The sequence below is a fragment of the Argiope bruennichi genome, chromosome 2 (genome assembly GCF_947563725.1).
Source record: "Argiope bruennichi chromosome 2, qqArgBrue1.1, whole genome shotgun sequence".
NCBI classification, from domain to species: Eukaryota; Metazoa; Arthropoda; class Arachnida; order Araneae; family Araneidae; genus Argiope; species Argiope bruennichi.
This window is the reverse complement of record NC_079152.1, coordinates 87,556,754-87,583,590: the sequence shown is the minus strand read 5'-3', so window position 1 is coordinate 87,583,590 and position 26,837 is coordinate 87,556,754. Positions and strand designations below refer to the sequence as shown.

At 30.6% G+C, this 26,837-nt stretch overlaps 1 protein-coding gene across 8 annotated transcripts in view; it reads right to left on the bottom strand.

Moving 5' to 3' along the window:
* The window catches only part of LOC129991361 (plexin-B-like), a 454,065-nt gene that overhangs the window by 73,167 nt on the left and 354,061 nt on the right, over window positions 1-26,837 (bottom strand). For 5 of the 8 annotated variants that reach the window (XM_056098226.1, XM_056098227.1, XM_056098225.1 and 2 more), the window contains one exon: window positions 1,832-3,086. In XM_056098226.1, the coding sequence (XP_055954201.1) occupies window positions 1,832-3,037 (1,206 nt within the window). In that variant the 5' untranslated portion in view covers window positions 3,038-3,086. The remainder of the gene's footprint in view (window positions 1-1,831; window positions 3,087-26,837) is intronic. The other 3 variants (XM_056098230.1, XM_056098232.1, XM_056098231.1) reach the window with 1 other exon arrangement.

The following is a 26,837-nucleotide window of genomic DNA, read 5'->3' as shown; positions in this document are numbered from 1 at the left end:
TCAGTTTTTAAATCTTCTAAAATTTATTCTTCAAATGATGCTTGATTATTATAGTTGCAAGTATTCAATATGTGGGGTATTATAGTGGCTGTAAATATATAGGTATTAAATAAAAATGGACGAAAGTCTGAGAAGTATCAAAGTATAATTGGCATTGACGTCTGTTCAAATCATTTAATTCATAAATCATCAAAAATTCTGCTCAAAAATGCTTTTTGTACTGAAAATATACTAAACAAGGCAAAAAGTATGAAAAACAAATAAGAAATTTAAATCGATCTTGTATTATTACAATTGAACAATGAATTATTATAAATGAATGTCTTAAATTATTGAGTAAAATGATTTTTTTATTTTATTTTTGAGAACATTTTTAACTTGAAAACGAAAAGTCTGAAATTTCCTTTAAAAGAAGATTACAGCAAAAAGGAATTTACTTTTCCAGGTTATTGCTTCACCAAATAGGAAAACCAAATGACGAAATGCAAAATAGTAAACTTCCAAAAGAAGCCAAATGATATTGTTAAAAAAAAAATCAATAGGATAAGCAGTAGATTTATGACTTGCAAAGGTTCAGAACAAGTTAATTTGATTCTCGAATTGAAATTCCGATTATTTCTATTTCATAGTGTTTTTGCATTCAACTTCAGTTTAATCTTGATTTTCTAATTTCAGCACCGAATTAACAGAATCCATTTATAATTTAATAATACATTTACAGGCAAACGAGGAGGAATATTCAATTCACACGTAAAGTAGAAATAAAGATTTAGAAGTTTTTCATTGCAGATTTAGCACACAAATAACAATTCATAATGGAACAATATTTTTTAGAGCTTAACTCTCTGAATAAGCTGAATAATATATATTATATATATTGCACAAAAACTTAGAGCAATTAAAAAAACATTTAAGAAAGTATTAAAAAATACATTTTTATTCACAGGCATTCAAAAATAAAACTTCAGAAATACGTAAGCAAAGAAATAAATTAAAGGAAAACAAATAGAATAAAAAAAGAGGATAAGGTTACAGAATACAACACAGGACAAATTATAGCATAATGAAAAGTTAGAGAAAATCTTGCTTTCAGCAAGTCAAGTGCATCCGTCATGCAGTTTTGCTGATTATTTAGAAAAACATGCTAGCTTCACTTCCACTATCATACTTGCAGTTAGTATGTGAAAGCAAGAATTTCGCCATGCTTTCAAGCAATGGTCGCTAATTAAAATATTCTTAAATGAGACTAATGAGGAAATAATTAGAGCCTATTAGTAAATATTATTTTTATGAATACTTCACTAATATTCATATTGAATGAAAATGCAATTTTTAATTATTATTATATCTCAATTAATGAATATCTCAATCTTTGAAATTATCATTTTCAGATTATAACATCTAATTTTTTTTTTAAAGTTTTTCAAAATTTTATTTAATGCAACTGTAAAATCTTATGGTGATCATATATATTGAACTAAAATTTTCATTATCATTTAATTGATTGAATGATTTATTACTATAAAAAATGATGAATGTTACTAAAAAGCATTGTCAAAATTTGTAATAAAAGCATATCTTAGTGAAGCGAAGCAGAACTTGCAATACGAAGTATTAAAATTAATATTTATTGTCATTACAAATATCTTTCATTTGTATTTAAAGATATAAATATGTATATTTCATTTTATAACAAAAATTATGTTTTTCAAAATAATCATCACTAAGTAATAATTAAAAAAAAATTATTTCTTAAGTTACGTACCATTGCTTGAATGCCAGGTAAAACAAAACATAAAAAACAAACAAAAACGGAACCAAAAAGGGATACCTGTGAGTTAAGCAAGTTGGAAAGAATGGCTTCACGTACCCCTGGTTCAGGGCATTCCTGTATACTTCCGGCAATGTAATCCATGTCGCGGGACGAGACACTGCCATTGTAGCACAGGTGTATGTTTTCCGTAAATCGCTGTTCCACATCGGCGAGGGAGAAGACACACACAGCAGAGCGCCCTGAACTATGAACTGTGTGATCTCGGCTAGCTGCAAACACTCCAACCAATAAATCTGCTGGTTCTGTCCGCACAATGTGTGCATCTTGCAAAAGGTTGTAATCGCGACCATCAGGACCCAGGCATTGTAAAGTTGTTTCTACATAAGAATCATAACGTGCATCGGAGACACAAATGCGAGCCAGTCGCGATATATACCCTCCTTCTTCCATAGATCGAAGGTGTGAACGCCGTTGAAGGGTTGCGAAGTATACATAATCTCCAGAATGAAAACCATATATGTAGTTCACAAGATAGTAATCTCTAACCTGTGAACTGATATCTACCCGCAAGATTTCTGAAAAAGATTTTTCGATAATACCAAATAATCGCTGGTCATCCTCCAGGTGACGACTACAAATTGCAGGTACCATATCCCGGTAAGGACCTAGTTTGCTGTTGGTGGTGGCCACATATAGGACGCGAGACGGATACCCCATATAACGGGCAGGTCCAACAAAAGCCACTGTTGAACTCGTCTCATCATTGGCAGCCACTGGCAAAGGTACTAGTTCGTCAGCAACTGCTATATCCTCAAGCTCTCGACGTTGGCAAGAACCCTGGTAAACGCTACCGCAGACAAGAAGACGACGAGATACCTCGTCAACCACTAGAATTTTATTGACATTATCCACGAACGACACTTGCTGCTCCGAGCATGCACCTGGAAAGCACTGAATATTGTCTTCTACAGGTCCTGTCTGAACAGCTCGATCCAATTCTAGTCCCGAACTAAGTTGAAACAACCAGTTCGTAGCTCCAACATACACCCTTCCGGACAAGCTATCCACTGCCACATGCTGAAACACCACAGTTTCATTTGGGGTGGTGTACGATGCAACTATGACGCCACTGGCTTGAGTCGCAGACCATGATAGGCAGAGGACGGACCAGAAAATGCACCACCACCATCGATTGCTAATCCTTCTCTGTAAAGGAATTTTCCGCCGGCCGTCGGCCCACGTCCGGCGGTAGAGGAAGCTCATTTTCTTTTCAGCCTTGTCCTACCACTTTTAACCGCATCTCATGCATAACCTGTACACAAAAAGAGAAAAATTACATCCAAAATCATCATCAATACCACAAAATAATAGTTTTAAAAACAGATCAAGAAGATTGCAAATATGTTATTATCTAAAAAGATATTTTTCTTTGCAATGACTAATTGCTAGAAAAATAAATTTACAAGGAACAGCAACATGTAACTTATGTAAAAGCCGTACATAAGGCACATGTCCTGCCCACAATACCACAAAATACTTTTATATACAGATCATTAGGTTGAAAATATGTTATTACCTAAAAAGATCTTTTTCTTTGCAATGATTAATTGATTAGAAAAATAAACCAACAAGGAGCAACAACAAGCTCCTTCCAAGCAAATTGCCCAGGGCATCATCATGTCTTGAATCTTTGTACAATACTCCTTTTTAAAGAGAAATTGGTCATCACAGGTATTTTGCATAAATATATACGTAGGGAAAACGTTTTCTCTGTAGTCTGAAAATTATGAAGCTATGCAAAGACAAGCCAGATAATTGGTCATTGGGACAGCAGAGAAACAGTGAAATTCTGATCATTCCTTTAAAAAAATGGCATTAAGAATATATGCCTATATTCGAATACAAATTATACATATAATAACATAAATGATGTTATCTTTTATCAAAACTTCATAACAATTCGACTAATTTGAGGATAAATTCATATCATTAATATGAATCAACCGTTATAGTGGTGGTAATCAATATCATTAATATGAATACCACTTTCTGATCTATATTATCTTATTCGTACCATTGTATGCATCTAGTAATAATACTATTAATCCTTGTATTCCTTTCAGCCTCATTTGGACAAAACTATTATTTGAAATATGAAAAGAGGGAATGGACTAACTAGAGCAACATATATACTCACATTTCCTATAATGAAAATTGAAAAATATGTACAATGGCTGGGCAATTCTTTAATCTCCGTATGGGATACTGTTTCTATCTCGTGCAATCAAAGAGGATACAGGCTTGATAATATGCATATGCCACTCTTTACATTAAATATAAAGTCAAATTATACCATTTTACAGAGGGGAAACCGAGCTGGTGCCTCCATTATGAGGCACACTACTGCGGGCAAAGAAAGATATTGCCCAAAGATAATGTTCTCGGAGGTAACAATTCACACGGGACGACTCAAGGGAAGACGAGAGCAGGGAGCCAAGGTTGGCTGCGAGGGCGGGTCCAAAACAACGCTTAATGGCAATTAACAAAATTAGGCTCTCACTTTGGAAAAAGTCCGTCTATCTGGTGGCAGGTCAACACCTCCGGCACTTCACTAATTGCATAGCATGCTTCTTAACGGGGCAGAAATGCGATTAACAACGCGGAGGAATTAATCGAGTTATGCCAAAAGCGCACATTCCCCACTCCCTTGACTTTCCAACCGTGCATCAGTCTTGAGGAGAGGGTGTAGGAAGACCCGGGCACGGTGGTTCCAACATTCCTCGGGAATAAGAATTGCATTTTGGGTGAAGTAAAACAAGTGGAAAATTGTAACCATGCAGAAGGTCTTTCTACTTAAAAGAGTAAGCAGAGTAAAGAGGAATATAATGAAATTATACGAGTCGTCAGACACAAAAGTCACTAATTTCATACAACATTCATACCCAACCGCATGAAAGAAGAGCATACAGCCGCATGTATGATTTTTACTCAGTAAAAACTTTGGAGCCCTTGACGCAGTTGTTACGAGAAATATGAGCAAGGGCACCTGCCTACTTTTAAATGCAAATTTAATAACGAAAAGGTAAAAAAAAGACATACAAAGACAATCAACTCCACAAAGACAAAGACTCACATACAAAGACAATCAACATACACATATATATATAAAAAAAATTTAAATCATGATTTCAGTTTCAAACATGAAAGGAGAAAAGGAGAAATAATCTTAAAGAAACCTCAAATGAGTCGTAAGATATTTCTTGTACTAAATTAAATATGGCATTATATTCGTTAAATATTTTATGATACCGACTAAAAGATAAAAATAAATATAATAATGGAAGAAACATAAAACGGCTTGAATGCGTTTTTAAACTTTTATTTACCGATGGTAGTTTAAAGTACCGTTTAAATCCGGCTAATATCTACACAATATGACTATTTTTTTCGAACTGTATTTGAAAGAACAGAAAGAATGTTTTCCAATAAAAAGCAGTAAATAAGATCTAAAAAATAACATTAAAATTTTTTATAATTAACTTAGTTGAATTATTTTAATTAAAAAAAGTTTTTTCTTGAATCTGCTTCTAAAAATTTAAATATGCATCTGTTTATCTTAGAAGACGTATTCGATTAGAGGAATTGAGAATTAAAACTTACGATATTCGAGAAACGAAACATATGACACTCTACATCAAAGTACTTGTTACCTATATATGAGCAGTAAAACAAGAGAAGGCAGAGTTATGCTTTTCTATCCGGCAGAGATAGCGAAAGTAAACACGCAGCAGACATAGTATGGGCGACAAAATTAAACTGTCTCTTACTGGTCGACGTTATCTCCTCCTCCAAACGAAGACGCCAAGATAGGGGACAGACATTTCACGAAAGTAAGGAGGGGGGGGGCAATGCCCGAATAGGATACAGCTCAATATTTTCTTTTCTAAGCCCATATTCACTTTCTATATGAGTAAAATATCCTAAACAATGTGTCGTATTTTATGCTCGCAGCGTTTATTTCACATGTTTTGAGAAGTTCTGAACATCTCGAGTCAATACAGCGCATGCGTTGCAACTTAAAATTACTTTTTGAAACATTTCGAACGGTTTAGAAAAAAATAATACAGTTTTTATTTCTCTTTTTCCTATAATACCTATCATTTACAAAAAGCCGAAAGTCGAACAAAAAAAACACATCTTTTTTTTTCCCTAGGCACATACAAAAATATCTTCAAATATATCTCTTTCTTTTTCCAATCTTGATGATCAAGCGTAGTAAAATTGAAAGAAAACGGACAAGATAGAGGATATCTTGCTCATTTCGATTAAACCACGCAGTCTTATATACTCTATTAGTCGAAGTAGGGAAACTAAAATAATATAAGAGTATGTTTTCTGTGTAAGCAATGTCTATGAATAAGCGGATGACCACAGGCTTCTAGTAAATGGTGCAAAAACAAAAATATTCTTTTCTTTTATCAAACAGGATAGATAGAGTCCACGGAAATTGAGGCGAGGAAAAGCAAGTTTTATTGTTTTAGACGTTCCGATCCCATATGAAAGATGCATTTATGGAAATGGATTTTTGATCGAATCTGTTATCTATCCGGAATAGAAAATTGAATGCACACAATGATGTTCCAAGAAAAGAATTTTAAGACCTAAGAATAGTTCCTAAGGTCTTTATGCTCGTATGCATTTTATTAACATATTTCCTACAAGAAGCGAGCACTTCGATTTTTTGTTGCAGGATCATGCCAATATGTCTTTTAAATTGCCTTTATCTAGGTTTATATATATATATATATATATATATATATATATATATATATATATATATATATATATATATATATATATATATATATATATATATATATATATATATATATATATATAAAGAGAGAGAGAGAGAGACATCACTAGTATATTATAATATCTTCAAATTATTTTTGTAAAGATTTAAAAAGTTCTAGTTTCTTCTTAAAATATAATTTCTATTAGCATTTAAAAAAAAAAAAGAAAACTTAAATTTCGCACAAGTTTCCAAAATATTAGTGTCAAAATTTTAAAAAATGTCTCTTTAAAAATACCAATTTAATAATCATATCAATTTTTCTTGAATTTTGGCAATTTTTAAAAAATATTTTTTTCCCTAATTTTCAACAACAGATTAGTAGTGTTTTCTGAAATTTAAACCTTTACAATGTTTCATAAAATGTTTATTCTTCGATTTTTTTTTAAATTTTTATTTATTTAACTATTTATTATTATTATAATTTGATAATTGAAAACTAAAGAGAAAGGATTCTGTTCAAATCTATGTGCATATTTTACAAGACAAATGAAGAGGTCAAGTTGCAATACTGCAAAATTTAGAAGATAGATAAATTGCATTTTCATGTTTTTATAGCGTATGATGTCATGTAACTGGTCGTCATTGGAAAGATCCATGTACAAAATGAACCGAACATATTGAAGACAGAGAAAATGACACGGCCTAATATATGACAATTTGAGGGGATCAGGGATATAAAGTTATATGTAAATGATTAAATCGAAATAAAATATAATTAATATCCCCAGTGAACCAGCTAATGACTAATTAATAAATAAATCAATTTTGTTTCACATTTCAATATTTTTTAAAACTTAAATATCGTTATATTCCTCCCAATGGACGCTATTTCAGTTACATTACAATATTATTTACGAACTACATTAAATAAAGACCAAAATTATCAGCATGGTAATGTTTAAAAGTCTAACAGAGTATAGTGTAAATTGTGATATATATCAGAAGAAATCGTTTAAAATGAAGTTAAGGTGATTTTGATCTCAAACTATCAAATTTGGCACATACTTATTTCAATGATAGTAGGTATTCGCTACAAAAGGACTTTTTTTTTCAAAACTTTCAATTAGATTTTAAATTTTAAAAAATAATGTTTTTCTTAATAACTTAGGCCTATATTTCATTGCACAAATGTCACTTTAAAATTATATCGATTTTATCTCTAATTTTAATTTAGCTTATTAAAAAATATAATTTGGAAAAGTATTTTTAAGGGCTTTAACTTTATACTGGATGGATTTATACTGATGAGTACTGTGTTATTAAATAAGTTTTTTGTGCGTGCGTGTGTGTGTGTGTATACATACCATCGTCGATATAAAATTAAAAGAAAATTTTAAAAATAAAACAAACATACTCGAATTATGCTTACAACATTAGAATTATATATTGTTTTGAATCCTTCATTATATTGTCCCAATTTATTTATGAAGATTTATGCCCCCATGTTTTAGCATATTTATATTGAAGCAAAGACCCAAGGGGTTTATAAACATATAGCATAATTAAAGGCAATGAAACAAATATAAATGTTGCTAAATACACATGACATGATAGTCAATACGAAAAATATAATCCTCACATTTCATAGAATTTGTATTTTTTACCAATTTATTTATTTGGCAACTAGGTAAATAACATTTTTTTATTCGACGTGCTTGACTCCCGCCTCCCTCTTGCTTAGCCCTACGAGGTAGCAAGCAGTTATAGCATCTCATCCGCTAAGTCGAACCGTTAGCCATATTTCTATAAATGTTTATTTCAAATCAATAGCATATTTCTATGGATACTTATTTCATCGGATGCATGGTCAACTCTTGTACTCCACACTGCTATTTATTGCTTCATGAAAAGTGAAACGAAAAAATATTTATAGATAAATATAATGTTATGAATACTTGTTATTTGCAAACAATATCAGATATTTAGTTTAAATTAAAATCTAAAAGTCATTTTGGGTCATAAAGTTACTCAGAAATTTAATAAAAATAAAGATATACTTCTTATCCATTTATACTTCACAACTTCATTTATGTATGATTACAGACTTTATTCTAAGGCTTCTTCCGAAGGAATTAAATCAAAGTCTACGTATATATTAACATAGACACGGAGCGAAAAAAAATTAAGCAAACATTAAACACACATTTAAAGACAATTTACGCGTCACTTCATAGCCCCAAAGGCTGCTAAATTCAAATAAAATTATGCTTGTAATTAAGAGACTAATTTTACTTAGAAGACTGAATTTTAACTTAAATTTGTGACTATACATTTTACTCAGTAAACATGCTTTTACGACTAAAACTTGATAGGTAAATTCAGATAAGAAGATATTGAAAATAAAAAAAAACATTAATGACACGCACCTATTAAAGTTAAAACAGAAATTTAATTTTTATTAGAAATACGGAGGTCAAAATAAAGTCATAAATGGGCGAGAAACTGATAAATATGCTCTTGCAATTTGGAAATTTAATTATATTTATAATATACTTTTCATTTTAAATAAAAGTTCGTAATATTTTTTTCTTCTGAAATTCATTGTGGTTTAATTTCCTTATTGCATTATTCTCAACAGTCTAGATTTTGCATCATTTTGACCTGCATATTTTTGAAGAAAACTTATTTTGTATTTTTTATTCTTTTAATAAAAGCCCGTTTTTAAAGTTTTTAATTTTTATTATTTAGTCTTTAATCATATTTCCCAATTAATTATTTAAAATATAGTAGGATCATGTCATCAATTATTTTGTTTCACTCAGATTCAGTAAAAGATGGCGAATTTCATATGAATTCAAAAGTAAATAAATTTCTTCTAGAATACAGGCACATACCTATGTTTAATTTTTCTTTATATTGAAATTTATTTTAAGTTACATAAAACTGAAATCTGTCGAATAAAAATTCATATAAATAAATTAATTTTTTCCAACCTTGTTGAATTGTTGCTAAAACAATAAAAACAACGGAATCAATTTTAAAAATTGCATGTATTAACCATTAAAAATTCTTTCTTGAAAAGTCTGAAATTAACCGATTAACATATTGGTTGTTGCAATGGGGGGGGGGGTCACCAGTAACCAATATTTGGTCATTTCAGTGGCGCATAGGGATGATAGATAACCAGCAAAGTAGTCTCGTCTTTGAAATATCTTCAGGGTTGCCGGTCACACGCTCTATGTATTTCACTACATATAGTGACCGACATGATCCTATTATATATTGCTGCGATTTAGCTTGATAATATTATTTGAAAAAAAAACCCGTTCATTTACAAATAAAATTATTCCATTAGTGCCATAAAAGGCACTGGTGACCGCGTATCGAAAAAAAAAAGTAATAAAATAAAATAATCTTCGTTAAAAAGTATACCCAAATAATAACTATGTTACATATATGTGTGAAAAATATGCTATATATCATCCCAGAATAAGCCTGAAAATCAATAGTTATTTTTCATAATTAATTCAGTGACTCAGAGATTTATATAAATGGTGATCAATGCATTAACAATTAAGGAAATATTGCAATTCTGAAGATAGAAAAGATTGAATTTTCATTTACCCAAACCGATTAGAAGTTTTTTTTCAAAGCATATAAAAACAGAAAACATTCATCACCTGTTTTAGCGAAACAGTTCTTCTGCCTTTACGGTTTGCAGCCATCAGTAGGTCCCATTGTCTGAAGAACTACAATAACTATCAAGTGAGTACGTCCGTGAGATCGCGCTAAATCCAAACATTTGGAAACAGAAGAAATCTCTACGATCGTTGTTTTCTGAAGCACCGATGGCGAGAGCTGGTGGAATTATTCCAAGTATTTACGTAAACGGAGATAAAAAAAAAGTTCTTGCGGAATATTCCATTGCTATCGCAAGGAGAAGACCCAATCCAAGGGCCCCTTCCATCAGCGAAACCTGTTCCGCTAGGGTTTCTATTATCGAATCCACTCGCGAGATAAGAGTTGGGCCCTTTAACGGCGTAATAAATCGCACCCGATGTCCTATAACTGTTCTCTCGATTAGGCGACCACCCATCAAATAAAAAAATAAAAAAAGTTGTGCCTTTACGATTGCGTTTCGGGTTTCCACCTGCACTGGGCTTTCCATGGGGTCGCCATTCCCGAACTCATTGATTTTGCAGACAAGTGGGAGAATGGAGGGAATAAATACTGACAATGATGGAACGCAAAAACGACAGTTCTAAATCAAGGCAGGGAAGATTATCTTTTATACTGGTCATAAAGGTGATAAAAATAATAGTAGGTGGATGTGTACTTACTCAATGGAGGTAGAATTACCTGGTAAAGCGAGATAACACTCACCTATGTATAATAATAGAAAATGATAAAAGGTGTTAGGAATTCAGCGAATAGCCGCCTTATTTCAGCTTGTATCTTTTCTGCAGAATATACATTATATGGTATATGGCCATTATGTTATATAATGTCATATACTAACTTAAATATCCTTAAAATAGTTTATTAGTTCTCATGTAAAATACAATACTTTACAATATCTAAGCATTTACTAACAGCCAATTTATGTTGTAACTAAAAGAAATTTTATAAATGATTAATGCATATTGTTGGCGTTACTTATGTCAAAAATGACTTTATATAAGCTTTAAACGTTCGGGATCCCATGGTGGGGATTATAATTTCACTTAGTTCAGTTTGAATCTAGCAACGTCAATGAATAAAAGACTCACCACATGGTACTTGAGGTGGAAGTTTGACTTAATCTGGAGGACTTTTAATAGAAATTGGATCACTTATATGCTCGTGGATAACTATGAGTAACAATCACAAGAACAAGCAATTTGCAGAAAGAGCACATAACAGTTTATAAGTTTTTAAATAATGATGTATAAGAGCACAATCAGAGGATAAAAAATACAACTTCTTTCTGCCAATTTATATTCTTTAGTCCTGCCTTTATCCATTAGGTTACTTACTCATCGCTGAAATTATTAATATTTAACCCAGCAAATAATTTAATAGATTGATTATATGTAGAAGTTGTAATGTGAAAACGAACTAAGCAGTAATTTATTAAGAATAGAGACAGTACAAATTTTACATTTAAAAGAACTTTAAAATGAAAAACATACTTTACGACATATTCAAATAAGTATGTCATTGGAAGTATCACAATTTAATACTCCGAAAAACATAAGTGGAAAAATTTATCAACTTTTCAACAAAACTCAATTACTATTCTGCAAGTGATAAAATTGCTTTGCCTAGTTTCCGCCACCAAAGTCGAAATCAGAAGGCCATTAAGGAATAAGTTTGAAAATATTGAATTTGCATACCTAGATCCGAAAATCTTCTTACTATTCTGTTTCATATAATGGCTTTTCAATTGAAATCGAATCGCTTTCAAACAGAAGATATTGAAATATTTACAAATTCAATGCCACGTCAACATTTGCAAAGCGAGAATAGCAGCAGAACATTCATGCGATTATAGAAATAATTCATTCAAATGCGAATTGAAAAGGATGGAATAAATTACGATACAGCTGCACTGTGAATCATGAAAGCGGTTTTCGGAAATACCTAAATTAAACTAAGTATACATTATTCAGTGAAACACAAACGCAGATTTATTTTTATTAAACTGGATTGCTTTTAGTGTATTAAACAAACATGGGTATCAATCATCATATTAAATATGTTTACGAAGTGCTAACAGGCGGTGTTTTTTTGAAATTAGAGTTTTCAAAAATGATGGAAATCATGTCAATAGCTGTCGTTAATTGGAAATTTGCTCTTCTCTTACGGACACAAATATAAAATTATAAGAAACAAAATAGTCGCCTTAAATTGAAGTGTAAAATAAATAAGTTAATAAAATAAAGTAAATTTCGGAAGATTTGTAGATAATAATAGTTTTTTTTTAATTTAAAAGATGTCTCCATAAAAGATATTAGACCATTTTTAAGTACATTAATAAAAATAAATAAAAAAGCAAAATATTAAATAATAAATGCAATTAAGATATGATAAGTAGAAATAATGAATACAATTAAAAGTTATATTTATCGTTTGAAAAAAATTAAATAAACCAGCATAATTTATTTTTAAAAGTAAGCACTGATGAGGAAAAATGAAAATAATAAATGTAAATAAATGATACAAAAATGTAAATAAAAATAAAAATTTATCACAATTGAGAAACGGCATTGCTCACTTTAATAAAGAAAACAATAAAATACAGAAATCAATGCAAATAATCAATCAATTTAAATAAATATTTTCCATTTTTTTTATTTCAACTTTTAGCATTTTTAATAATATTCAAATATTGAGTAAGTTTTCATTTTCTGATAAATCTCTAGAAGGACCTTCAATTACTTTTATCAGTTTATAGAATTATATATTTTTTGGATTGGATTTTATATTGAGGTTTACTGGCGCAAGAGCCAAATTTGGCTGTACTGCGCCAAGCAAATGGTAGATGTAAAGGCACTACGTAACAAAATAGCAAAACAGTCGCAGATATTTTTTGGAAGATGGTGCCTTTGCCAATATTTGCGACACAAACATTAATTTAATTGCGTTTGGTGTCATTGTTAAATATGAAGACTAGGAAATATATTTTTAGCATTTGTGCTTTTTTACCACCAAAAAGGCAAGAATGTTTTCAAACTACGAAAAAGATCATCACCAATGCTGTAAAGGAACAAATAGTGCACAAATGGCTTATGAAATTCAGAAAGTCGATTTTCATTGTGAAAATCAATGTATTACCACACATGAAATAGCTTATTGATATATAAGCATTTGACTTAACTTCGTTTCGGCAGTTGCCTTTCCCATAAATTAAAAGAAAACTTTAAATGAACCATATGTCCAAGCGCAAATTATTGTTCAGATACAATAAAAGAGATTCATATATGAAACGGCGATAAGAAACGGATAATCTAATATAATGTTGAGCAAAAATGACCATGGAGTAATTCTGATGAACTATCACAAAGGCCAATTTCACTTCCAAGAGAATTATACTCTCTTGCAGGTGGGACTAGAAGGGCATTGTTTATCGCCAACTGCTGTGGCCGAGCCAAACAGTTAATTGAGTTAAATACAGTAGCCAGCTGGACAATTTGAAGCAAGCCATTGACCAGAAGTACTCAGAGCTGGGCAATCATAAAGGAAGTTGTCTTTCACTACGCTAACGTTAGGCCACAAATATCTTTGGTCATCCGGTGGAACATGTTGGAGCTGGATGGGATATTTTATGCCACTCTTCATGAAATCCTGATTTGGCACGTTCGGAGCAACATTTGTTAAGCTCTCCGAAAGTTTTTTGAATCTCTAGAGAATTGCAAGCAACAATTGGGGCATTTTTTATCGATAATCATGAACTTTCCATGAGAAAGGGGTAATGAAATTTTCCAAAAGATGTCAAATTATTATAAATTAAAATAGTGCATAAATTATTGAACAAATAATATAATTAATATAAAATAATCTTTTATTAGATTTACTCAGAAAATCAATGGAGACTTCGAAAAGCCTAATAATATAATAAAATTCCCATTCCACCAAATATAAATGAATTCTGATCTGATACGTACAAGTAAATATATTGTGTGGCAATGCAATATTGAGAAACTAATTGTGCCATTTTGAAACACACACACACACACACACACACACACACTTAATATGTTATACATCATAATGAAATAAATATAAATGTTAATAAAATTTGTTATAAAAATGTTAAATGTTATATTAAAATGTTATTAAAATTTCAATTATCTACCAAATTTGATACTGTACATATCGTCACAAATAAATGACCTTGATTCGCACATACTTTAACAGCATATACAATTCAAGAGCTCAATATTCAAATACAAAATGCTTTCAAATACAATATGAAATTAGATGCTTATTTTTTCTCAGTCATAGTATGCTAAAAATAGCATTATTAGTCATAGTATGCTTTACATACAATAATTTATTAGTTCAAATATGAAAATTAGTACCTACTTCAATTCTGCGCTTTCCATCAACAAAATTCCCATAATAAAAAAATTTTGAAAAAAAGCCTAGCATTCCAGCATTATTTTAAAAGACAGTTTGTTTTTTTTTTTGGTAAAACTCGCCTTTTTCTATTTTATTCTTTTTATTAAAAGGAAAACTAAAAAAAGAAGAGAAAAGATGATTCAAACTTCAAGGGAAGTAATTTATTCTCACATAATTGGCACTCGAGTAACTATGGCAAATAGCTGGCAAAGTTCCTTCATATAAATCGCCACATATGCTGAATATAAAATACTTCACAAATTCACTAATGCCACTCTGAATTCAAAAGGTAGGAGTGCTCAAAAATAAGTAAGTTAAAAAAATATATATATCCAACAACGTCGCAACCATAGTTACCACAGCGATAAGATGGAGAGAGGTTAATCAAGGTAGAGTGTGGCACTTAACATTTTAGAAGTCTTATCTAATTTATGGGTATGATGTTGCTTGAAGATTAGACGTTGTTCTTCCCCGTTAAAATGTCTTTCCTGCCATTTAGATGTTATGTTCAACACGGACAGTGTCTGAAGGCATGCAGGTACGATTGAGATACCTCCTGTCACGGTGGTGGGAGTTCTGTCAGGGCAGAGGGAAAAAAAATCTTATCTACAAATGTGACCCCGAGAAGGACCCGACTGAGAGAAAGAAACATTTTCTAGCGCTTCTAAGAAAATAAAAAGATAATTCAGTTTGCTTAATGTATTTTTTTGACTCCTTAGATCAATCTGGCAGGTATTTTTCTAGGAGCAGGACGGTATGCACCACCACCTTCCTGTCTTAGACAAATTGTGATTGTTGTTTTATCTGTCTGTTAAACTTCTTGAGAAGTTTTTTTTTTCCCTCGGATTTCCTACAGTGTTGAGAAGTATATATATATTTTTTTATCTACCGATTTAACTTTCAGGGAGAAGCAAAAAGTAGCGGTTGGAACAAATCTGCCTTCCAATAAAAATGAAATGTAGACTACTATGTTTCGTATAGAACATATTTAAGTCAATAACTTACGCGAAAATATAGTTCTTACTAATATTATTACCTTGAGTGTAATAAGTTTAGTTTTTGATTTAGTATATTTTGTCGTTCGAAAATCTTTCTTGATCAGGTAGATGGTTAAGATGTAGGAATATTTGAATGGAGTTTGGATAATTTGAATTCGTCAGTAAATTTGAGTTTTTATTTGATATTTTAAACTTTCTATAAGTGTAATAATAAAATATAATCTATAATTCTGTTTTTTAATGTTAAGTAAAAACTAAACTTTTTTCATTTTTGGAAATTTTATTTCTTTAGTTGGCACCATTTCTAAGACATTTAAAAATGACTTCTGTGCAGTAATATATTCAGAAATTATTGGAGGAAAATATTAAGATTTTGAAAAATTCTTTCTTAGTATATTATTTTAACCAAATAAGCATCTACTTAAGCAGTTGCAACGCTATGTGCTATAAAATGTTTTGAACGACGTTTTCCATTATATATATCGCATAATACAATTTAAAGACATTATGCCAGCCTATTAATATTAACTTATTATTAAATATTTCATCTAAAATTTTAACAGCTTTAAAGCTGTTGCATCAAGTTTATAAGTGGCAGGAATGTATATAACAGCTTAATTTAATAAAGATCACCATTCCATAAAATTTTCAAATTACAGAGTACGCAATGTATTTTTATTTTCAGATTTATTAAATAAATTAGCACGGAGAAACGAAGCTACATAAATATTTAAGCACAATTCGTAACACAAACTGCTATTCTCATCGCTTACAAACTAATTTAATTAAACGCATATATATTTAAAACGTTTGCACTTGAGAAGGGCTCATGAAATTTAAACAGAATGCGTGAACTAATCAACAACTCACTTAACACAAAGGTAAACAGTAGATTTGACTTTTTAGCAGCATTTAGTATATCTCTACATTCTGAAAACAGCTCAAAGCATTACAAAAACAAAATGCATTTTTTTTTTTCCTCTTTCCCTTTTTGTTCTTTTTTTTTTTTTGATCTCATAAATCTTCAGTAATTACCGTAGAGTTTTGCCGCTTTGAGAATTGTTTCCGAAACTATAATTGAAAGCACGTTTTTAAGCAACATAATTTTTTTGTGTGTTCATTTTGGTTGTTCAAATTAAATAAATAATACAAGAAGCATGTTTTACAAAAAAATGAATGGTATCATTTGTTACTTACATGCGCGCGTATAAAGCCTTTTCTCTTAAACACATTTAACATTTTGAAATTATCAATTTAAAAATCTGTTTTAGTTTAACTAAAGAAATTTTTTAAAATTTATTTATCTTTAAAAGAAGAGACGCACTACCGAAATTTCAGTTATGGCGCTGTATAAAACCAAATAAGCAAAAATCAAACAAATATTTTAAGGGATGTAGCAATTATTCTTAAAAAGATTAAAAGACATATTAAAATATTGTGGATTTAAAAAAAAACCGAGTTAACGATAGTTTCTTCATATCCTAAGTTTAAAGAAATAATGTTAAGTAGTTTTAGCTTTTTTTTTTTTCCTTCAAATTTCAAATTGAAAATTAGCACTAACGAATATTTTGTTGCAATTAATAATCGAAATTCTGTAATGAAATCGTAACTAATACATTAACTAAATGAAAGAACCTCTTACATCAAAATGCCATTGCCATAGTAGTTGCTTTAATGCAAAAATCTATCGAGAGTTTCTTCGTGGAGACGTAATGTTACAAAAGGCGAGTTATAAATCCCAAGAAAATCCTTAAAAAAATACAGAAAAGCAAAAACATTTTTAATTAACAACAAAATTCAGAAATTAAAGCGGATGCTGGGTCACGCATGTACAGGAAAGTGCATATCTTTCATCCCCAAACGCGATTATGAATCAGGCCTAAAATTATTATTAGTGGTCACAGTGAAGGAAAACAAAACCTTTAAATGCACTGGGGAGGAATGTTGAGCTTTTACGAAAAGCCTTTATTTGCGACATTACAAGCAAGTCCGACAAAACATCAACCACGGGGTATATTCGGGAGACAGCAGTAATGGAAGGGTGTAACACTAAACCATAATCATACAGGCAGGCTACAAAGGTTTTGATATTGCTTGGTTGCAGCTCAAGTCAAAGAAACAGGGAAAAATCTCATAGTTCCATTGTAATTTAGAAAAGGCAGTGAGAAAAAGAAAGAAAAACATCGTCTAAACTCAAACGGTAATAGTAATAACAGAGAGGAAGGTCGGAGGGGGTCTTTCGAAAACAGAATGCCATTTGGGTCAGAACAAGAAACAACCTACAGGGGGTGGGCCCCACGTTAATTAGGCATTAGCGGGATTCGAGGGACCCTGTGGTTTCCAGAGGTCAAAGAATCTCGGTAGTTTATGGACTCGACTGACACCCGACAGGGGGGAGACTTCTGAAGGGGAACTCATCCCCCATTTCATGCGGTGTACGGCGGAGGGGGGTAGCCAGTACTTCCCAGGGAAGCAGACATCAGAGGAAGCAAGCTTTATTTATGTGTACTTTAGTGGGTTTGTGTTTACAGAAGGATTCTAAACAATTTTGGGATGTTATTCATACCAGTACTAATGCCAGAAGAGACGAAACATAAAACTTTGGGTATTTTATGAAATATAGTGAAAAATAAATATACTATTATGTATTCTTTCCTGTAGTTAAAAAAAATCACTCTGATTTTAGCTCACAACCAATATTTCATTTCAAATTGCAGGGGGGAGGAAACACTATGTGACTCAAATTAATAAAAAAGAAAGCAATAAAATGACATGATACAATTTTTTTAATAGAGCATTAAAAATAAATTAAACTATGAGAAAACATTTCATTGAAAAGACATAAAATTCAAAATTCAATTTTAAAAAACTGTAATTTGCAGAAACAATTATAATAAAATTATAATTAATATCTCATACAATAGCTTTTAAGATCTGATGGCATATTGTTAAAAAATAATTCCATGAGGTACATGTACTCTAAATAACGAATTGCTAATCTAACAAAAAAAAAAGTCAATATTTTATTAATTAACTGTTTTAACAACAATTTACTAACAGCTCTATATATAGAATTTTCTCCATTAATGCGGTGAAAAGTTTGTTGAAATTTTGTTAAAATTTTGTTGAAAATTCAGGTTTGATTTTGCTGAAGGAAACAGAAATTGATATCTAAATAGTTTTCTGAAATACAAATTTGCAGCATTAATTCTTGTATTTGACACAAACAAATCAATTTAAGAAAAATGGAAGCATAATATTCATTGCAGGAATTCAGTGAAAAGCTAAAAATTTATGTTAGATTCAAGATAAAGAAACAAATTAATTTCTTTTTTTTTTTTTTGGAAATACAAATTTTTAGCATTAATTCTTGTATCTGACACAAACAAATCAATTTAAAAAGATATTCATTACAGAAATTCGGAGAAAAACCAAACTGTGATTTTAATTAAAAATTAAATTTAAATTTCTGTCGAAATTCAAGTTTAATTGTGCATAAGGAAACAAAAAATGATTTCTAAGTAGTTATCTGGAATATAATTTTGCAGCATTAATTCTTGCATTTGACACTAAAAAATCAAACTTTTAAAAAAATGGGAGCATAATATTCACTACAGGAATTCGGTCTCTACATCGCCTCAAGATTTACTTGTTTTGATAAAGTTTACTTAGGGAAGAGGTCACCAAGAGGAAAATGTTTTTCACGGGGGCGATTTCAGCCAAGAGGGGGCGGCGAAATTTAAGCGGATTGTCCGGCGCCGAAAGCTGCATTCTAAAGAAGGGTGATCGGAAACTCCCGTCCGTGATATTCGGAGGTGCCATTTATTAAAGCTAAGCCTTCCACTTTTCAGGGATCTTCGACTCTTTCCGTGAACGGAATTCTGAAATCGAGGAACATTTATTACGATGTTCTTTCGCGTATTCCCATCCTCAGACTGGAAAAGAGAGAAGTTAAAAAAAAAAAAAAAAAAAAAAGACGAGAAATCCCCTTTCTACGAACGAGAGTACCCCTGTATCTATTCTCTTTAAAGATTTATTATCTCACTGCTGCCTCTTCTCATCTTTTAATTTATTTTATTTCCTTCTTTGAAATATATTCATTCGTAGTAAATGATCTTGGGATAAAAATTCGACCTAAAATGGGAAAGTTATAACGGAATTAAAGGAATGTGTTTTAATGGGTAGAAATCTATCAAAATGCGGAGATCTTATCGGTGGCGTTAAGATTTTATTGAATGTATTTTTTTTAAAAAAAAAAAAGGTAAAAATCACATTTTGGTGGAAAATACCATATGCATTCGTAATTTTCTTTATTCTTTCCAAAGTAGGAACAGTTAAACTTTTACAATCCGTCGATGCTTCGGAAACTTTTGCTGAATTATCTCATTCTACAGGCTAGAATCTTCCCACCCGATTCGAAACATCTGGTCATTCTAAAATAAGAATATTCAATTTAGCTAAATTTAATTTTCTGCTTTAAGACTGGCGCTGGCTTTTTGGAATACACCTAATAATTTTTAATCGTACTCAGATAACAAGACTGACAGCGATTTGGCAATGCATTCTTTATGCTTCCATACAAAATAAAGAGAGAATATTTGATGCATGGTAGCAGCTTTTGCAAGAACAAGAAACACAAATATACCAATCTTTAATTCAGTTTTGAGTCTCGAATCGACGATCAACTCAAATTCGAGATTCGATTAACAGGGTATTCGAGTACATTCACAACTCGAATGGCAAGAAATCATTCGAGTTCGAACTCAAACTCGAGTATAATCCCAACTAAGCCTCCTGCAAGTTTTATTAACTGGAATCATTTGGGTTAAGTCATTTTTATTTCTAATCTACTAACAACTTGAATTGTATGGAGGCACAACTACTAGTTTTTGTGATGGAAAGACATGATGACAGGTGTTGGCTTCGGGGATGGAGGATCCCATTTCTCTATCGAAAAAACCCACCGCCACGTAATAGCGTGGGGTCAAACTTACTATCATTAGTGTAATGCAGCAATTTGGAGAGGGAAGTACCAGCTCAAGTTTCGTCCTCGTCATTTAACTAGAATTACAAAATAGCGTTCCAGTTGCTTCAAAGTTGGATGTAAATATAACTAATCTAAACAAATTAAATTAGTAACAACATTACTAATTAAAAACTTAAGAGACACATTAACTACTGACATATTATAGTCTTATCGCGAAAAAGTCTTACTCTCGAACCCATTATCTTTAAAAGCAATTGAATACTTAAAACGAATGTAACTTTTTAACTCATTATCGGTAATATCACTAAAGAAGTAAGTGACATACGAGTTATTTATTGCTTTAGAACTCTCTCTGCACACCTGAGAAATATAAGAAATAATATTAAACCAATTAAGACATGTGTGATACAATATTACATCGATTTAAATTATCACTGATTATAACTGCATTTTTTTCGAATGCAATAAGTTGAAAACACTTAATAGAGGAGGTTCTTTAATTGTGCAAAGCAGAAATAGTCCATTGACAAGATTCTGAAATAAATAAATCAACTTTTCTTTTTCTATATTTCAAACAGCTTTGACAAAAATTATTTTATTAAAATACTTCAGAAATGATTCATTTTCGTGTAGTTGTTTTTAAAAAATCAGCATATATATCAGTGAACTGAGTTTTTATTAATGTGAAAGTACTTCATTAATGTTGTGATTAATACGATTACTTACAGATTTATTTTCGTACATTGTGAGTTGGCTATATATATATACATAAGGATATCTCTTAATCTAATTTTGTAATTTTTATCTCAATTTAACTCATATTAACTTCTTTCAAAATGTACTCTTATTTCCTGATTTGATTCCCACTTTTTTTTATTTAATTAAATTCTGCACGCGCTCTGTAAGACTTCTGAATTCAACAGGTTCTCACGCTCTGAAAGGTATAAAAATAGGTATGAAAATCCTTAATACTTAAAACATTCTTTTGAAAATACCTAAAATCCCCTTGTCTAAATCGACACATGTCAAAAAAGTAATCCCTATCAAATCTCATTGTAAAACCATTAAAGGGAAAAATTGTGGTCTCTTTTGCTTTTCTGTCGCGATGTAGACTGACAAACTACTTATACGTTTCTACTTAAATTATGCCTCCCATGGTAAAACAAATCAAAGTTTTAAAATTTCAAAAGTTTTTCCTATTCAGCCATGGAAATGCTAAAACATGTTTTTACACACATATATATTTCAGGTTCCCCCCCCCACAAGCAGATCATCAAAAATTTTGACTAAAAATAAAGAGGACTGGAATATATTTAGAAAGCCATTAGCGGTCGCATTCCCAAAAGAAGGCGTAGTGCATGTTCCCATGTGGTTTAGGACATTAGGGAATAACTCAAAATTAAATGATGTAATGCATTTTAATTACACGGAATAACAATTAATGATGTTTACAACACATTTCTTTTATCAAATGAACAAAGCTTTTTTAAATGCATTGAAATCATATTCTGGATTATTTATCATCATAATCTTACCTAACTAAGACTGACTACAATAATAACGAACAAATGTACTAAATGACAAAAGCTTTTATTCAGACTGGCAAAGCTCAATCGAATAAAGGGTTTAATGAAGGGGGGGGGGTAAGAAAATTGCTCGACATTAATTAAAAGAAACTTTAAATGTTCGTTGAGATAAATAAAAAAAAACGATAGAATATTTAGAGATATTTAAAAATTAAAGAGGAGAAACGATAAAAAGAATTTTAAAAAATCTCGTCTTTTAAAGGACATTAAGGATTCTTAGATAGATTATGAGATTTCTTTAAAAAACGATAAGATATCAAATCGCTTATTTACCGGCCCCTAATAATAGCAACACGAAAAACAACTGAGCAAAATAATTAAAAGGTATTTAAAGTATTTAAAAATATACATCTGTAATTCGCTACAAAAAAAAAAAAATAGTATTTAAAATGCAATTAGATGCCTAAAAAAATGAGAGCATAAATAAATACCTGACACTCTCTTCAAAATGCTTAAAAATTCTAAATGCATGGATTTAGAAAAAGTAAAAGATGATGAGAGAGACTATTAGCATAATAACAAAAAAAAGAAAGAAAAAATATTTCGAAAAAAAGGAGGGGGCACGCCGAAAAGGGAGGGGGTGGAAAAAGCGGAAGAATTCTAATTACAAAGCCATTTTCAACATCTCAATTAAAAGTAAAGAGAACGACACAGAAATCCGTTTATGGCAATAATAAGAAGAGTTGCTTTTCTTCATCGCATACTGAGAGTGAAAAGAAATACGGTCTTGTTAGGAAGAACAAAAGAAGAAAAGAAAAGGTTCAGAATTGCCGCTGACCCCTTTGCAAACTCGTTTGAAGGTGGAACATAACACTTGGGCTACTCGCAAAAAATCATCACTCAAAAGCGGTACATGGTAATTTAAATCATGTGGTTGTCTTGCCTCGCTATTTTAAGAAAAATAGAGGGCCTGGATTTATTAACGAGGCGATAGAAGTGTTTTAAATTTAGAGTGAAGCATCGGATTTCTTTGACACCATTCTTGAAATGCAGGCTGTGGGTTTTTCATTACAGCTTACCAGGAACTGATTGAAAAATTTAATATGTTTTTGGATGCGCATATGTAACAGAAACAAAGAAATAGATTTATGTGTTGTTGTTTCTTTTTTAGTTCCCCTTTCAACAAAAATTTAATAAAGGATTAATAGCACATTTTTTTTTTTCAGATTCATGAAATTCCCAAAGAAATAATAAGTACGGAATTTGAATGTAACATAAATATCTATCCCAACTTCTATTCTTATAGAATCCAGAAAGAATATAAGCTTATATGTGGCTTTATTACATAAATATCTATCCCAACTTATATTCTTATAGAATCCAGAAAGAATATAAGCTTATATGTGGCTTTATTACATTGACAATTAAACATTGCCAATGTGCGAGTACAAGAATAAAAGGAATATTAGATTGAAGCATATTCTGTACTGTAGAAGTCCACCTTCATAAGGAATTATAAGGACGAGACATTTACTGCAGAGTTGCCTACCTTTTGCCTTTTTGAGAACATCTACAGAACTACAGAAGTCTTTATTTTAATTATATACTTAAGCAAAGTTTTGACTAGCCAAGGACGAAATATGTACCAGAACAATAATATATCTGCAAATTACTCTATTATTACATAATCCGGCTGATGTGATTCATTTTCACATGTTTAAAAAAAAAATACTAACACAATTCATCACCTTCAGGAATCGTCTGTGAATAGTTGTACAGAAATTTAAATAAAACAAAATAGAATTAATAATAATTAATAACTGTATTACAATGGCGGTTTTTGTGCGAAAATTTATTATTCATATAAAATTTTAAAACATGCAAATTCAAAAAATAACAGCAAATTCAAATATTGTTTGTGATTAAAAATATGTTACCTTACGAAAATTTTAAGGATTAGTAAGCCTTAACTCGTAAATAAATTGCAAAAAAAAAAAAAAAAAAAATTCTTAAAATGTTATAAATAATAAAAACTATGTCTAAAATTGACTTTAATAAATAGAATATTCAGTTTAGAAAAAAATATCCGAATAAAATAAAATTAATTTTATTAATTTAAAATAAAAATAGAAAAGCATATTAATTGAAACAATTTTTTAATCAAACCGAAAAAAAAAAAAATCTCTTCGGAAATATTTAGAAAACAATTTTAGCAATTTTTTCTTAATAAAAAGTAATTATTTGCAAATAGTTATTCAAATAATACTAAAAAAATTACTTTAAAATAACCGTAATACCACATATTATATTACTATTGAAGTTTATTTCTCGAACTATAATTTTAATAATTTTTTATGGTAGATTTCATTTTATTCATTTTTATGACTTTTAAATAAATGACATATGGAATGATTGAAAAACTAGTAGGAATTTCTAAGACTGGCATAGAATGAAAATTATCAAAAGCTTCTAATGCTACAAAAATATTATTTATTGAAAGGATAATATTTCGTTACATCTCCGCTGAACACATAGATTATTTTGAAGACTTAATGGATACCAATTCTTCTCAATATACATAGGATGTGATGCATATAATTCTTATAAATTACGTATTCAAAATCTTTCGCAATGGACCATCATTAAGACTAAAACACAAGAAAGATCTGGCTTGTTTATACATGGTACTATTAAAAAAATGATAAAGAAAAAAAAAAGGAATCAAAAGCAGCAAATTGACAAGTATTAATGCAGGGCAAGATATTTCGTATAGGGCTCATTAAAATTTAAATCTGAAAGAACTACAAGGAAACTCTAGACGAAGAGACAGTACCCTCAATTAGTAGCCAAAAGCAAACAATTTGCAGTGAGGAAATGAAATTTGAGCTGAAATCTGAAACACATTATAAAGTTCGCTTGAGAAACGAACCTTGAAATCCGAGGCGGTATGCCAATTTATTTCTGAAAAACAAATTCTACTTTGATTTATTCTTAATTAGTGTATTTCTTTCACAGCCAGACGAATTTCCGAAAAGGAAAATGTTTTTTTGCGGAGATTGGTACAATACACCTTTTGAAATAGCTTAATTCGGCATTGGCAATCTACACTGAAAAACTTGAAAAGAAAAGACGTGCTTACTTATAAAATTTCGCAATGGCAAATATTTCATCGAAATGGACTTTTAAGATAAAATAAACAAATATCTTTTACAAAATTTTCTTTAATAAACCATAATACATGATACCAATAGTTTATATATCTAAAATTGATTCCACTTTATTAACGTTTTCTGCTTATGTTTACATAGCAGTTTTTCTGTTTAAATGAAGAATCAAGAAAAAAATCAGGGGGAAAGTTTATCGTTCGATTTTTTTTCACACATTAAAACAACATCGCATGTCTTAATGTATGAAAATAACCGTAATACTATATATTATATAACTATAACATTTACATATACGATTACATAACATATTACGGTTTAAAATACAATTAAGAATATATTTATTTCTCAAACATATTATAACTTTAATATTTTTTCATGGTAGAGCCTACTTCTTTCAGGTCTAGAATCAAAATAAACAAACAATTAAAATCTTCGACCACGTTTCGAAGTAGAGATATGAAAACCGGGTACGCATTTTGGACTACTCCTCGTTGACAGGTTGGGTCAAAAATCTGATATAGATCCACAATTTTAATGCCTAGATCAGATGTCAAAAATCATTTATCTTCATTGTTTTTTTTTTAATTATCCCTCCAAAATCCATATGAATAGACAAATCCGATAGATTTCGTAATGAATTTCGTTCTAATATTTGATAAGTGTACACGTGTTATGTTCGCAGTCTGATAGACTAGAGACATAAATCCATTTTTTAAGAACTCAGGGAGCTCTAAAATGTGGAGAATTGACAAAGTACAAGCTCGAAATTTTTGAATATCGCAATAATATTTCTTTGTACATATCATACGCTAATTTTTTAAATAAATATAATTCCAACGATTATAAGATTTTCAAAGACCTTAAAATTTGAATATTTATATCATAGATTTTTTTTAATCAAGGTGACAGAAATATGATCCATCAATATTATAACCATAATAGTTAAAAAACACTCCTATACCTATATATATGTCTAATAAGATCTGATCCGGAGGAAATCTAACTCCATCTTTAGCAGATTATCAAAACTCAGATATAATGATAAGGGAACATATTCGAAGCAAAATAATCACAGAATTCTTCTCATAAATTTTGAAATCAAATATTTTGCCATCATATTAGAGCAAATAATCCAGCAATATATTCAGAACGAGGCATCTCGCCAATTGTGCCCTTCAAGATGGTAAGGATTTGTTGAAATTGAGTTACTAATTACATAACTCAATTACGTTCTGGATAGGCAGTTTAGCAACGGACTGTTGACTTTAGCCGGCACCACGTTGCCTGAGAACTGTCCCAAAAAGGGCCAGGGGCTAAATCACGATGCTACAGCCACGACGAGCCCGAATATGCCAATCACTCGGCCGGCCTGCTGATTGAGTGCGGTTATGCGGAAAAGGATCCCACGACGGAATTGAATTGTTTTCATTCCTACACTCATCCTTTTCAACGACTGGCTAATATCTCGAAATCGATCGGCAAGA